We start from the raw sequence: 13,642 nt of genomic DNA on the forward strand, positions 1-13,642 counted from the left end.
TTTGATATCATCAGCCGGCGCGGACTCACCAGAGTGCAGCTGCAGTTCTTCATGGAAGGCAATGAGTTCTTCCTGCAGGTCCTCAGGACAGGGGCAGTCATTGCCGGTGGTGAAGTTCAACAGGATGTTGATCTAAAGGAAACAGAAGAAGGAGCTAAAACAGGTACTAAATGAGGGTAAATATGATTTTAAGTGGTTTTAAATTATACAATGTTTTTTACGTTACAGTCTTCCAAAGAAACAATAATGAAAGAAAGGGAAAGGAAAATTGATATTTATTTATATTATATTTATTTATATTTAATATATTTCCAAACAGATGGTGAAAACCAAAGACCATCCTTTCATTTATAAAATGAATAAATTTAGAAATTTATCACATTTATAAATAATATATTTTATAAATTTATAAAAATGTATAAAAATTTATAAAGATTCTTTTTCATTTATAAAAAGTTATTGCTTCAGGTCTACACTCTGAATGTAATGTTTGGAGACTGAGAGGAGGTAACTCCCCAAATTCGATTTAGTCTAACATGCCCAAGATAGTCTTTGGGAATACAAATGAAGTCTTGCAGTGACCAGATTTTTTTCTCCCCGGCGATATAACATTGTAACATATCAATGGCGTCATTACCTGCTCTTGTGGAGGTGAGCGGAACTCTTTGGTCTTCTTGGCCGTGACGGCGGCGGACATGTTGAGCGCCAACATGAGTTCATTGTAACGGAATTTCTGGTTGTACTGCAGCTTGGACACAAAGTTGTCGGAGAAGGAGACGATGGCTTCGATGCGGTGCTTCAGCTCGCAGTCGCAGAAGTAATGCAGTAGCTCGCACATCTGAAAAGAAAGGAAGTCATTTCAAAACAATTTCCAACTCATTGACGACTCGTCTCACCTGCCGTTTGACGGACTCAGGCAAAGACTTCTCCAGAAGGCCCCGGACCGTCGCCTTGCTCTCCTTGGCCTCTCCTTCTCCCACCTCCGTGGCCTTCTCCTCACTCTTGCTCACATTCTCTCCAGGACCAGCCACTTCATCCACCTTTGCCTCCTCACCCTCCCCAAACACGTTGGGATCAATCAAGAGGAGAATCAATCTCACCTCCTCGCTATTTAAGACACCCATGATTAACAAGGTTCCAATTAGCTTGAGGATGGGCACAAACTGGTACTCCACGCTCCCGCCCACCGGGTCCCTGATATGGATGCCACCGCCCTGCACGGCCTCAGTTAGCATACTGATGGCCTTCTCTTTTAGAATGCCCAGGGGTATCTGAGGACTGTGGAGATACTGCTGGCGCTTGGTGCCGATGATCCCGGTGGGGGAGAAATTGACGCGGGGCTTCAGGGAGGTGCTCAAGCTCACGCCGGGTAGCGAGTGCTTCTTGCTCTCATCGGGGAACAGCTTGATTGAGCGGGTCTCATCCGTCACAGGGATGATGAACTCATTGTTCATCATTAGGCGAGCCTCTTTTGCCGTTTCGAGATGAATGCTGGGAGCAAGAGGAACAATCAGTGGCGCCATTAATAAATCTGACATATCAGCTAACAAACCTGATGAGGACATTGTAGAAGCCTTCCCTCAACATGCCGGAGAGATACTGATTGTCGATGGTGTAGAGGAGCTGAGATTGGTCCAAGTGGCTGCAGAGCGCGTGAGCTACACGGGTGTTACCGAGGGCACAGAGGGCACAGTACAACTTGAGCGTGTGATAATGGAACTTCCTTAAATCTTCATATTCGGATAACTCCAAGATGTCCAAACACCTGAAAGAAGCAGGATTCATGACCAAGAGCTCCAGATAACTACTTCAAGAGGAGTTTAAATATTTCATTTCACTACCTATTTTCCTCAGGTATATGCACAGCCATCATCTGCAGAGGTTCCAAGCACTGAACAACCCATCCGTGTCTCTCGCTGACTCGAGCCGTCTCCACGCTGAGGAAGGTGTTAGGCATACGGCTCCACAGCACCGCCGAAATGGTCTGCACGTCCAGTCGCGGCGGGCATTGAGGCACCGGGTTCCTGTGCTCGCTCTTAAACATAGCTGAAGAGATTGGCATGGCATCCTGGCAATAAGGGGACAGGAGGATGGGAAAGGATAGCAAGGTATTTCTCCTTTCTATATTTGATTGTATCTGCTGAGACTCAACAAATGTGCTTAGAAAGAATTGTTTAGACCACAGGTGTCCAACTCAAGGCCCGGGGGCCAGATACGGCCCGCCACATCATTTTATGTGGCCCGCAAATTGTGCATCAAATTTGTGTGTCATTACTAGAATTGCAAAATTGTCTTCACTTTTAATAATAGCTTTTTTTTTTTTTTTAATATTTGACCAGTTTTTATTCGTCTGATTTGAAAACGAGTTATTTGTCAGTTTGTAGCTTTTACTGTATATAATATGAGGTGCTCATTCATTTATTTGGGTTGACAGTCATAATGGCCTTTCCAAAGACGCTATGACTACAATGCGGCCTGTGGAAAAAATTAGTTTGACACCCCTGGTTTAGACTTCAGCATCTAATATAGTCGCCGGTGAGATACAAACCTTAATCTTGACAAATTCAAACTGAAAGAGGTTTGCACAGGTGGGTCGGACAAACACAGCAGGGAACAGCTTAGTGCTTGTCTCCACCTGGAAACCAGCAAAGTGCAAAAGGAAAAAAAAAGTTCAATATATGTGGTGGATATCTATAAAGGCTGATTTCGGCATCTTAAAAAGCTGGAACAAAAGTTCTTGTGGAGATGTGTCTCCCCTAGAACTGCAAGTCAGAATTACAAGTCTGCAAGAGTAATTTACTGCAGTGCGAACTTGTTTCCCTTTAGAAAAGACAAATTGCTGGAATGTTTGTTGAATACTAATTTGTTTTGGAGCTGAGAGCAACACCAGTAGAAATCCTGTCGTTTAGAATGAATTGATTGAATTGCTAAAATAATCAGAATAAAGTATCTATGTATAAAATATAACAATAGACCTTTCTATATTTATGCGCGTCTCATTTTTTACCTGATAAGTGGTAGACAGCTCCTTGCCGTTAGCAGTGAAGGAGACGAGGCCGGTAGCCAGGTCCATCAGACAGCCAATCTCCACGTCAGAGTTGGAGCGGCTGGATGAAGAGGGGCTTACTGCATCCGCCCCGCACACCATATAGCAGTTACTTCTCTGGACACTAATGTCGATAGGAAGAAAAAGAATGCTGAGAGGGCAGATCATTTGTCTCCATCAACGTGCGATAGGCTATGGAGCTTTCATTCAGACGGAGAACTCTTGGGTACTCGCCTCTCATGGACTCGGCCCCTCTCGTCTCCCAAGGTGACGGTGACTGTTCTGGTCTTGTTGAGGTTGAAGTTCTTTGAGTAGTAATGATAGTCGGGCGTGACCCAGCCCACCCACACCAACGCAGGGTCCTGTCCGGCAAACACTCGCACCGAGTGGTAGTACTGTCATGAGCGCAACCCAAAGATTAGACAACTTTACATGGAGTAATTATTAAAGATGTTAAATCGGATTAAATTTACAGTTGTGATGCTCCCGTAGTCTGTAACCCCGGATTCTTTTGAAGGATGGCTGCAGGGAAGAAATCGTTTAAGCCGACGGAGCAAATCAGCACCGATTCGGAGTTGTAAAGATGCCTGACCTGAGTTTCGATGTTTCCTCAAGTAGCACGTCTGCAGAGAACAACTCCACGGGCATGCTCAGTCGGCAGTAGATCATGTCGTTGTTACTGTTCTGGGTGCCAAATGTCTTGTGGGTGACTTTAAGGCAGGGAGGGCTGTCCACCGTCCCGTCGATCCTCGTCACCTGAGGAAGCCCAAGCGAGTAAATCCAGTACTAGTATCAACCAAATGATTTATAGATCACCTCAATATCTCTGTGATCCTGGGGCACATTGATAAAAGTGGGCAGGCGTTTGCTGAACCACATTGTGATTTCTCGGTTCATGTTGACAGCGAAGGGCTCAAAGCCTTCTTGAAGGCCACACATGGTGTAATATTTGAAGGTGCTGGCGTCCTTCCCAAGATTCATGCGTCCGATCTGAGACATGCCCACGCTACACACTGGGATAAAACCTAGGGAGGGAGGAGCCAAATGTTTCCCAGTTTCCAACACAGCGGTCACACAACTTCACTGAAGTGAGGAGCCCTCACCGTCTTCCGTGTCAAAGTCAGTGAAGCAAAGCTCGGAGCCTTTGTTGGTAATCAGGAGCTCGCCATTCAGGGTGAAAATAATCGATTTGTCCTCCATGTTGATCATGCATCCCACTACGTCTCCTTTTTTCCACGGATGCCCGAAGAATCGGCTTCCGGCGTGTAAGCGTCGAGCCTTGAGATAAACAGATATTTGATATTTGGAGTAAAATTGGAAAATCTCCAAATTCATGGTGGAGACTGTGCTCTACCCTGTATCCATCAAAGACAAAGGCCTGGTCATCTGTTCCAAGTTCCACATCAGGTCTGCAGCCTGGCCTGGCCCAGCCAACCTTCATATCGCCCCCGGTCAGGGTGTCAAACTCAAAGTACCACTTCCCTGTTTTCACCGCGTAAATTTGCTCCACGCGGAAGAACCTCAGCGTCTCAACGCTCTGATTGTCCGTCACGTGGACAGCTGGGAGAAGTCATTCAAAAGAACCTTGTTAGCTCTGGATGCAAACTGTTAATATTGAAAAAAATATAATAATAATCAAGTTACTTACCCTCCTGGTCTGGAGGGTCGATTTCATATCCATAGCCAACCATGGTCCTGATGGCCTCCCTTAAACTATCTCGATTGGATTTCTTCGTGCGCTCATCCAGTAAAGCATATGGCACCAACCGAGGATTACGCCTGCTTTTTAAATCCTGCCGCAAACAAACTAGTCATTCACTATCAAGTCAACTAGAGCAAACTGATTTCTACCTGCTGGATTCCGTAGGTCCATCCTTGTTTAATTCTGTCTTTGGCCCACACGTTGTGTGCATTCTCCGCTAGCTTATCAACCAGAACCTCCTGTCCTACAGTCAGCTTCACATCAGAAAGGTCCAGAGGGGAAGGCTTATAGCCATTGGACATCATGTAGCTGGAAACAGAAGATCATGAAGATCATGTTTTGCAAACTCATGAAAAAATGACTTACTCTTTGGGAAGTTTGATTTTCTTCAGATCATCCTCTGCATGAATATTGACCTGGGCGACATGACAGCCAAGAGCCACGAGGGTCCTGTGAATAACGTAATATAACGTACATTACATTAATAAAGTGAATAATAATGATAATCATTAAACTAACACTTAGTATATGCATTTGCCAATTTTATCTAATCTATCAATTCGATTTTTACTCCAGCGTATTACAAAATGACAGCCTGCAAATGGTTTTGGAAGTAATGATCGACCAGTACGATGAACCGGACAATTTTTACGAGATCTCTGCAAGGCGAGGTCGCTTAATTGAGCCAAAGCCAATGTTTTAGTATGTGTGACAGGAGCCAGCACTTGGCTCACATCGGCTTGAGGAGCAACAGTTTCTTTCGAATCAATACTGAAATTTGCTCAGCAGATGCAAGTCATTACATGCATTGTTTAATAAGGTGGCCTTACTTAAGTGTTTCACTGGACATCTGCAGGTTGTAGTTCCTTTCTGTTTCAGGCAGCTTGGGAAAATCAACAAGGCACGGGTGCTGCCTCTTGTTGTCATCCCGAACCTGAAAATCATTTTATGTAAAGTACAGTACCGTATTTTCCGGACTATAATTTGAAAACGTTGTCCTTATATAAGGCGCACTGGACTATAAGGCGCACCTTTAAAACATCCTGTCAAATGTTTTATCCAACCTTACCTTTCCATACGTCCATCCCAGCTCGATCTTGTTCATCCCCCAGAGTTCGTGAATGTTTTCTGCCAGCTTGTCCCGAATGTTGTCCATGTGAGGCGGAAGAACAACCTCCAGAATGGTTCAGCAAGATGGAGTCATTTTATTTTTGGCTATTTATGGTTAAGTCATACTTTCCACAAATCAAGCACTTTTGAAACTCGATGAAAATTGAAATTCACCTGGCTGGTGTCCACCGGAGTTGGGATGAAGGAGGCCTGGGAGAGAAACTGGGTCGTTCCTAACAGGTCTCGGACCCCTTCGTGATCCCTCTTGTACTCCTTCACAGGCTCCACGTACATCTTCTCCTTGGGCAGCAGCGCCTCATAACACGGAGAGTACCCAGCGGGGGGCAGGAATTTGAAATCTCCATGGCGTCCACCCAACAAAAAACGCACCCTGATGAAGCAAGAGGTGACAAAACACTCGCATGACATTCTGCAAGAAAACTTTTTTTCTCCACAAAATGTTCTGACTCAACTTCACCCGTCCAGTGAAACATACTTGACACCAGCAGAGAAGCTGATAACAGGGAAGAAGAATCCATCCGTGTTGAAGTCTTCAAACATGCCCTGCACGGGCTGACCGTTGATCCGGAAGGACATACTGGGGGAGCCTAAGTCCAGACAGCAGCTGACCACGTCATCTGAGGTCAGCAGGTGCTGGTTAATGGACGCCACTGCCCGTGGGATGCGACCTGAACATCAAGAGGTATATATAGATCTTGTGATTGATTTGATTTCGCACATTTGCCTTGTGGTAGTGAAGCATCCTACCTGACCACAGGTGAAGACCATCAAAGCTGTAGGAGTAGAGATCGTCGCCCACGCCATTGCCTCCCCATCCCTCGCCTCCACCAGGATACGGGGCGTAGCCTTTAGTGTTAGCCCAGCCCACCCTCAGGTGAGTGGCGTCACCCGTGACAAAGTGATCCACCTGATCGATCACCAGCTCAAAATACCACTTTTTGTATTGGGCCGAGCCTTCGGCCACACCCAAAAAGATATTGGGCCTCATGCTACAAGTGAAAGCAGATGTATACATATTATGGAGTAGATTGCAAATCGAGACAATTTTCAGGGCGTACCTTTGAACATCATTGACGAGTCGGGTTTGAAGAAGCAGGTCCCTTTTGGGAAGCAGGTTGTCGCATATCAGATTTTGATTGGTTCTCACAGCGCCACCGTTACATACGCAAAGGGAGCACAGGACGTCCAGAATCTGACAGAGAAAGACATTATGCAAATTTGAGGTCATAGCAAAACGATTAAAATGAGTTTTGTTGTTTTTCTCAAGGAGAAAGTTACACTGCTTGACTTTAGATGAGAGAAAAAGAGTTTAAATAAACCAGGGTGCAGTTAATCCTTATTCAATCGTCCTTGAACTATTGGATTGTTTGGGGGGGGGCAAATATGATGCAGCCTTTTGACACCTTGTGGTTCCGTCCGTGTTTGTACAGCAGAGAGATGATCGATTTGATGTGTCCTCTCTGGATGATGTTCAAGGCCTCTGGACTTTCAATGAGGACACAGTGTAGAACTTCCAGGATGCCTTCAAGAAAGAAAAACATGCATAGATAATCGGACCGGTTCATTGATAATCTTAAAAGCAGCAGGAGTAGCAAAAAAAAAGCTTTTATACCCGACGATGACTCGAGTCTTTCCAGTTTGCTGACCAACCAGTCCAAGTTCCGAGAAAACTGGGTGCAGTTGTTTCTGTTTCCACGAATTAGTGCGGCTGAGCATTAAAAAAAAGAAGATCAATATCATCCATATATTGCACTGAATCCATTTTCATAATATGTTCATTATTGTGGCAATAGATTGTCGTGCAATGCATCGGACGGAAGTCGGTTTGAAATATTTTGGTTGTTAGTGAAGCCCTGTGAGGCCCTGGCGATGAGTGCAAGGGCATTCAAGGAGAGCTGAGGATGGGAAGCCGTTGATGACAGAGAAGAACTTCTCAGGGTTACACAGTTAGCATTCATGACTCATTACAGACCCCACGAGAGGAGGCTGATGTCAGCACCTCGTAATTTGCTAGTCTCATAAGGGTGATTAGGGTATCCATGTGCTCTTAGAAAGGACGCTGATTCTAAATGTGGACGTTCTGTCCAAGGAAGGGAGGACGCCGAGGTGAAGGAAGAGGAAAGTGGAACGAGCGATAAAAAAAATAAATAAAAAGTGTTAAAAGTCAAAAGGAGAGGATGCAGCGGAGGAAGATGAATTATGGATGTGTAGCCCGGGTCGACAGCTGATGACGCTGAGCGATCCATCACTCGGGTCGGCTTACCCAGCAGCTCGTAGAGGAGGTTGAGGATGTCCTTCCACGCTGCCCCCGCCTCCTCCCCAGCCGTCTCCCCAAAGTGGGCGGCGCTGTTGAACAGGTTCATCCGGTCGATGCATTTTGACAGGAGGGCCAGCATGCCCTGGGAACAAAAGCACGAGGATAAATATGATTAATCCATAATCAAATTTACGAGAACCTTTTGCTTTGCTTTAATCAGTGTCATTTTCTCGGCATCAAATCATCGAGCCGGGCTCCGCCGGCTTGCTGTTCACCTCCTCTTTGAAGAGGTCCTGACGTTTGATGAGCGAACGCAGGAGACATTGCTTCTCCTCGTGTTCCAGCTCCGAGTCGGGCTGCTTGAAGTACTTTATCAGGTCATTCAGCGTCTGTAGCACCGCCTCCACGTAGCCGGCCATCTCCTTTGACTCGCCCGCCGTGGTGCTGTCTAAAGCCCTTTTGGAAAAATGGAAGTTCGTAAAACTGTACGGCTTTGTGTCTTTGAAAATGAGTTTGAGCACCTAGGGATCTACTGTAGGTGGTCAAACTCCAAGAAAGCCTCCTTATTAATCATACTTGATGAAGTTGTTGAAGAGGAACGTCGTATTGCGGATGTTGCGAGCAGCTTGAGACTCTTCGTGCTGACAGCGTTGCAGAGTCAAGCCGTCGTCCATGTGGCCCTCAGAATGCAGGCAGGCCTAAGTTAGCAAATAAAGGGTCAAACTTTAAGGTCCAACACATTATTTTTATAAAGCAAAAATATGTGTGCCTACTTGATCAACATTTTAAATCAATTTTTAATAATACGGAAACATGGCTTGCATCATTTTGTTACCAAAAAACATTTTTTCCGATAAAATGTCTCATATTTGAACAACCTATTTTCAATGCTAAATTTGAAACTACAATGATGTTGGGATATTGTGTATAATATAAAAAAAAAAATGAATACAATAATATTAAAATCAACTCATCTCCAATTGAATTACACTACAAATACAGTATAATCAATTTGAATTTGATGCCTGCAAGATATTCCAAAAAATACTGTGTCGTATCATATGCAGGTATACTGAATATGCGAAATTAGCGGCACTTTTTTTTTTTTACACAAATCACCAAGTCCAATCCAGATGCTTTTGCATACCATAGTAAATATACATGCATATAATTAGCGCACTGTAGTATGTGCATTTGGAAGGCCTTCATGGTGGTACGCATTCTCTGGATGCTTATCTTTATGGGTGGGGCTCTAACTTGACTGGCTGTAATTAAATACTAGACTCGAGAAGATGGCTAGGCTCGTATAACTTGACCGGAGTCCCCCACGCCGCATATCAGATTTACCCTTCTTTTCACAGGTCCAAGACGAGATGATTTGGCATCAGGCGCTTGATAGGACAGCCACAATCCGGTTGCCACGTGCATGATGAAGCAGAGCGAATCGCCATATTTGATCTCAGGTACACCCATGCCCTCGATGTCTCTCTTTAGACCCGATTCGCTTTTTTCCTGTTAAAACATAAATGAGATAGCACAGGCTGATGGGAAAATAGCAAACGTTCTCCCTGAGGAAAGGTGGAAAATGCTGTACATATTAAAACCAGAACCAAAAACAAAAAAAAAATCATTGACCTTTGGGAATACAGCAGCGTGTGATGAAGTACAACACAAAACTTTGAACTTCATTGAAAGAAACTTTTTGAAATTGGATTTGTTCTCAGGGTAGGCTCGACAAGGACATTATAGCCCCCTGAGAAAGGGCAAAGGGAGTGTGGGAAAAAAAACATCCACTAAATCTTGTTAATTTACATGCCTATCGACCTTTTTTTTTTCCTAATGTGGATTACATTTAGGAAAGGGAATTTGTCCTGGCCCACTAATGGTAAAATGCTGCAAGTCAGCCCAATTACCATGTTTAAGTGTCAGCAGTTGTGAAAAGGCCCCCCAAAGATTTTAGAAGATTATAGACTCTTCTAAGAAGTCTTGAATAAAATTAGTGGAAGATATGGAGTTGTTGACTTAGCACTGACCTTGGAAGGCCTGAAGCAGAAGGAGGTGACCGTGATGTCCGACCTCTCCCTGTCCTGCAGGACTAGTCCCCGGTCCTCAGTCAGTGCCAGATAATGGCCGGTGGAGAGGTGACGTAGTCGGAAGGCCTGACCCCAGCGAATGTGGCTTCCGCTCCAGCTGAATCACAAGATTTGAAGTTTTTAGCTTAGAGGAAAAGACCCACTAAAATATCAACTGAGATAGTGACGATGTGTTAATTCAGGTATTCGGAAATTCAACCCACCTGATCCTCAAGGGCTCCAGTCGCCACAGGGAACGTGCTTTTGACGCTCCCTTACCTGCCTCATAGTTGACTATCCTGGGGGGGTGGGGGTCACAATGAAAATAGACTTCTAATCGTAAAATGTTAGCTACATCGAAGGTGAACATTTCCAAAAAATCCAATTGACTAAGATGGACCACAATACCTCTGCTCCTCTTCGCTCCTTTCTGCTCCAGGGATGGTCAAGTTCTCATCGTGGCCACGACAAAGACGCATCACATGACCACCAACCAAATACCCTAACAAATTTGATTAAAAAAAAAAAAAAGTCAGCTGTTCCCCTCAAAATTTTACACACAACATTAAGATTTTAATTTTTTGCAAATGTATTAATAATAAAAACTGCCAAAAGTCCATCGAGGAAATATTGAGCAAAGTCTGTGAATAATATTATACAAGTGATTCCTTGTTTTATTTTTAATTCATTTGTAAACAGTTAAGAAATTGGTAAATAAATCTGGATTTAATAAAAAAAGTTTTCTAAATTAATTGTTAGATGGAACATGTATATTCATATTATAAATCAGGCCAAGTTTTGAATCTTTAGACAGTATGATTATATAAAACTTGCCGACAGCCATGTTGCTTGAGGAGCAGGTGGGTTGGACGTTCCACAGGGTTTGCATGAAGGATGCATCCACCTGGATGTTGCTATTAGAGATGGAGAGGTGCTGCACAAAAAAAAAAAAAACACAAATGTTTTCGACAGAATGACCCAGCAGTCCAGTAAAATAGTGACAGTCAGGAAACTCAGGCAAGCACAAAGAATTTACAAATCACCATCAGAGGAACGGTGAACTCCCAGTGCTGGGATTAAAGCAACCTCTGCTGCCAAACAGAATGAAATGGCCGCTGGCTAAAAAGCAGCGCTGCATCATCAGCGCTTCCCTGAGTAGCAATACCCAAAGAACTCGCTCATGGAGTTGCCCCAACCTCCCTCTAGGCAAGATTTACAAGTTTGTGGATGCTCAACAAAAGGTGAACATGCTGAGCAACGACTTCCATCTCACGACATGCCCCAACATTAATGAATGAACTTCAAGCATAGGAAACATCTTTGTTTTTTTAGGATACAAAAACTCACGTCGACTTGCGTGGTCACCAACAGTAACGACGCTTTCATTACTTTTGCTTTGAATTGCTTAAGTGCCCCATTTGTCAAAAGAAACACTCCAGCTAAATCCGCTGGAGATTTCCCAGCGGAGGGGACGCAAGTCTGGACATTTGCCAGCTTTGCATTAAAAACAAATTTGCCTGTTAAATGGCCACAACTGCTCGATTTTGCTCCGCTTGCCAAGTTCCCACTCCGCATTTTTTGGGCTATTTATCTTCCGCCTGTAACGGGTTGTTGTTTTTTTTCCTCAACGTTTAACTTTCTTCCGATCTGGGCTATAAATTGAGTTGTGAGGTATCGTCGTGCAGAAAAGACAGAAAAACATTAAAAGGAAATGTGATTTCTATTTCAGATAAGGAGGTATAAAGCTCCCCCTGCGCTGTTCTTGTCACCCGTTGCTTGTGTAGTTTGACAGCGACAGTGAAGCAAAGCTCCAGCTTAACCTCCAGATATACGGGGGAATCCATTTTTAGTTGAGGTGAAAAATAAAAGCAAAGCAGCTGCAATAAGATGACGACGGGGAGTGGCTCAACTGACTAAGTATCTTTCTGTTGACACGCTGACAAGAATCAGGTCGTCTCCGATGCGGACTTTCTCTCCTTCGGATCTCTGCTTGGAGGCCGGGTGGATGGTCCACCAACAGGCCTCTCCTGTTCATACAAACAAGCGCCCATATTAGCAATTACGAGGTGCTGGAATGTACGACAGCTGATAAATGAGACGACCGTTTGGGTGACTGTCTATTCGAGGCAGCGTTTAAAAATAACCATCATATGAGGAAGCGCTTCTGTTGATATATTGTGTCAAGGTTGCTGTTAAGGTCAAACTTGACTCAAAGTGAAGCGAAAGTTCCGAGGTCGGATTGTACCTATGGATTCTTGTTGTAGTCCCACATCGAATGATAACTTGTCTGTCAGAGAACGTGATGTCTTCAAACAGGTCAGGTACTAGAATAAAACATTTACATTAAAGGAAGAAATATTGGATATAATACAACCACTATATTGAACATATTAATTTTTGAGTTTCTACTCACCATGCCACTGAAGGAGTGGCGCAGGAGGATGGCGTGGCCATAGAGCAAGGTCCGATGTCCGCCTCCTTGACCCGCCTGTCAGAAAATTAAAACATCCTATTCTTTCAAACCTCTAAATACAATTATGCTTGGACTTCCATTTCTGGCAAAACATGAAGAAATAAAACCAACAAGAGCAAATTCACCCTACAACAAATGCAACAAAGCACAGAGAAAATTCACCCAAAAAAAAAAAGAATTAAAAAAGATTTCTTCCATCACCACTGAGGTTAATTAATTTAATTTCTGCTTACCTTTTTAATCAACCTCTAGTGGCAGAAGGGGAGAAAAAAAAGAAGATACTGTAAAACAGTCTGAATTTTAATTAGTGTTCAGTTTTCCTTTCTGTACAGGGCCCTGAATCGACTCACATGTGGACATTTTAAAGTGGTTTAGGAAAACAAATAGCAATATTGGATGACATTAACATGGACAGTCCTCTTGTGTAGTGTTTGCACTTCTCGAGTTGATTTAGGGATGACAATAAAAAGGAACCCAAACAGATGACAGCAAACAAATATTTGACAAATCCAATTCTGAGGGTTTCATAAAAAAAATAAAAACAGGACAACAGCTGGGAGAGTGGAGGAGGCCGATGGTACACAGCAAGCCAGCCTGTATTTCAGGCTTGATGTGCTGACATTGCCAAGAATGGTGACCTTTGCTTCGCTGACCCTCTCGGTGTACTGTATCCTAAACAACTTAGGGAGGAGGGGGGTGTAAGTTGCATCTTCAAGGAATGATTGTTTCTTAAGAAACACATTTCGAAAGTTGAATACTAAAGGCCCCATTCTTACAGCATTATTTGCTTCATTAAATAATTACAAAATTGCCGTGCCGGAAATGAACTGCAAAACTTCGGATGTATCTGTCTGCCTCAAGCAATAAGTCACAGTTCCAAGACATCTACGACAAGCTAATTAATCGTCTCTGGACTGAGCCAGGGAGAGCCCACGCAAAAAAAAAAAGCCTTAGTTTTTAG

The 13,642-nt window shown here is 43.8% G+C and overlaps 1 protein-coding gene across 1 annotated transcript in view; it reads right to left on the bottom strand.

The window, feature by feature from the left end:
• The window catches only part of ryr3 (ryanodine receptor 3), a 42,758-nt gene that overhangs the window by 22,023 nt on the left and 7,093 nt on the right, over window positions 1–13,642 (bottom strand). Inside the window, exons 4-38 of the mRNA XM_061269629.1 lie at window positions 12,622–12,696; window positions 12,454–12,532; window positions 12,123–12,235; window positions 11,043–11,142; window positions 10,617–10,710; window positions 10,433–10,507; window positions 10,170–10,326; window positions 9,484–9,648; window positions 8,713–8,834; window positions 8,412–8,592; window positions 8,143–8,278; window positions 7,492–7,587; window positions 7,283–7,401; window positions 6,938–7,071; window positions 6,627–6,868; window positions 6,355–6,547; window positions 6,033–6,249; window positions 5,818–5,922; window positions 5,579–5,682; window positions 5,115–5,198; window positions 4,898–5,057; window positions 4,695–4,839; window positions 4,401–4,606; window positions 4,150–4,324; window positions 3,863–4,071; window positions 3,639–3,802; window positions 3,520–3,568; window positions 3,281–3,441; window positions 3,008–3,170; window positions 2,549–2,635; window positions 1,842–2,068; window positions 1,553–1,765; window positions 897–1,491; window positions 638–838; window positions 30–132 (exon numbers count right to left, since the gene is read on the bottom strand). Of these exons, the coding sequence (XP_061125613.1) occupies window positions 30–132; window positions 638–838; window positions 897–1,491; window positions 1,553–1,765; window positions 1,842–2,068; window positions 2,549–2,635; window positions 3,008–3,170; window positions 3,281–3,441; window positions 3,520–3,568; window positions 3,639–3,802; window positions 3,863–4,071; window positions 4,150–4,324; window positions 4,401–4,606; window positions 4,695–4,839; window positions 4,898–5,057; window positions 5,115–5,198; window positions 5,579–5,682; window positions 5,818–5,922; window positions 6,033–6,249; window positions 6,355–6,547; window positions 6,627–6,868; window positions 6,938–7,071; window positions 7,283–7,401; window positions 7,492–7,587; window positions 8,143–8,278; window positions 8,412–8,592; window positions 8,713–8,834; window positions 9,484–9,648; window positions 10,170–10,326; window positions 10,433–10,507; window positions 10,617–10,710; window positions 11,043–11,142; window positions 12,123–12,235; window positions 12,454–12,532; window positions 12,622–12,696 (5,449 nt within the window). The remainder of the gene's footprint in view (window positions 1–29; window positions 133–637; window positions 839–896; window positions 1,492–1,552; window positions 1,766–1,841; window positions 2,069–2,548; window positions 2,636–3,007; window positions 3,171–3,280; window positions 3,442–3,519; window positions 3,569–3,638; window positions 3,803–3,862; window positions 4,072–4,149; window positions 4,325–4,400; window positions 4,607–4,694; window positions 4,840–4,897; window positions 5,058–5,114; window positions 5,199–5,578; window positions 5,683–5,817; window positions 5,923–6,032; window positions 6,250–6,354; window positions 6,548–6,626; window positions 6,869–6,937; window positions 7,072–7,282; window positions 7,402–7,491; window positions 7,588–8,142; window positions 8,279–8,411; window positions 8,593–8,712; window positions 8,835–9,483; window positions 9,649–10,169; window positions 10,327–10,432; window positions 10,508–10,616; window positions 10,711–11,042; window positions 11,143–12,122; window positions 12,236–12,453; window positions 12,533–12,621; window positions 12,697–13,642) is intronic.

The sequence above is a fragment of the Syngnathus typhle genome, linkage group LG22 (assembly GCF_033458585.1).
Source record: "Syngnathus typhle isolate RoL2023-S1 ecotype Sweden linkage group LG22, RoL_Styp_1.0, whole genome shotgun sequence".
NCBI classification, from domain to species: Eukaryota; Metazoa; Chordata; class Actinopteri; order Syngnathiformes; family Syngnathidae; genus Syngnathus; species Syngnathus typhle.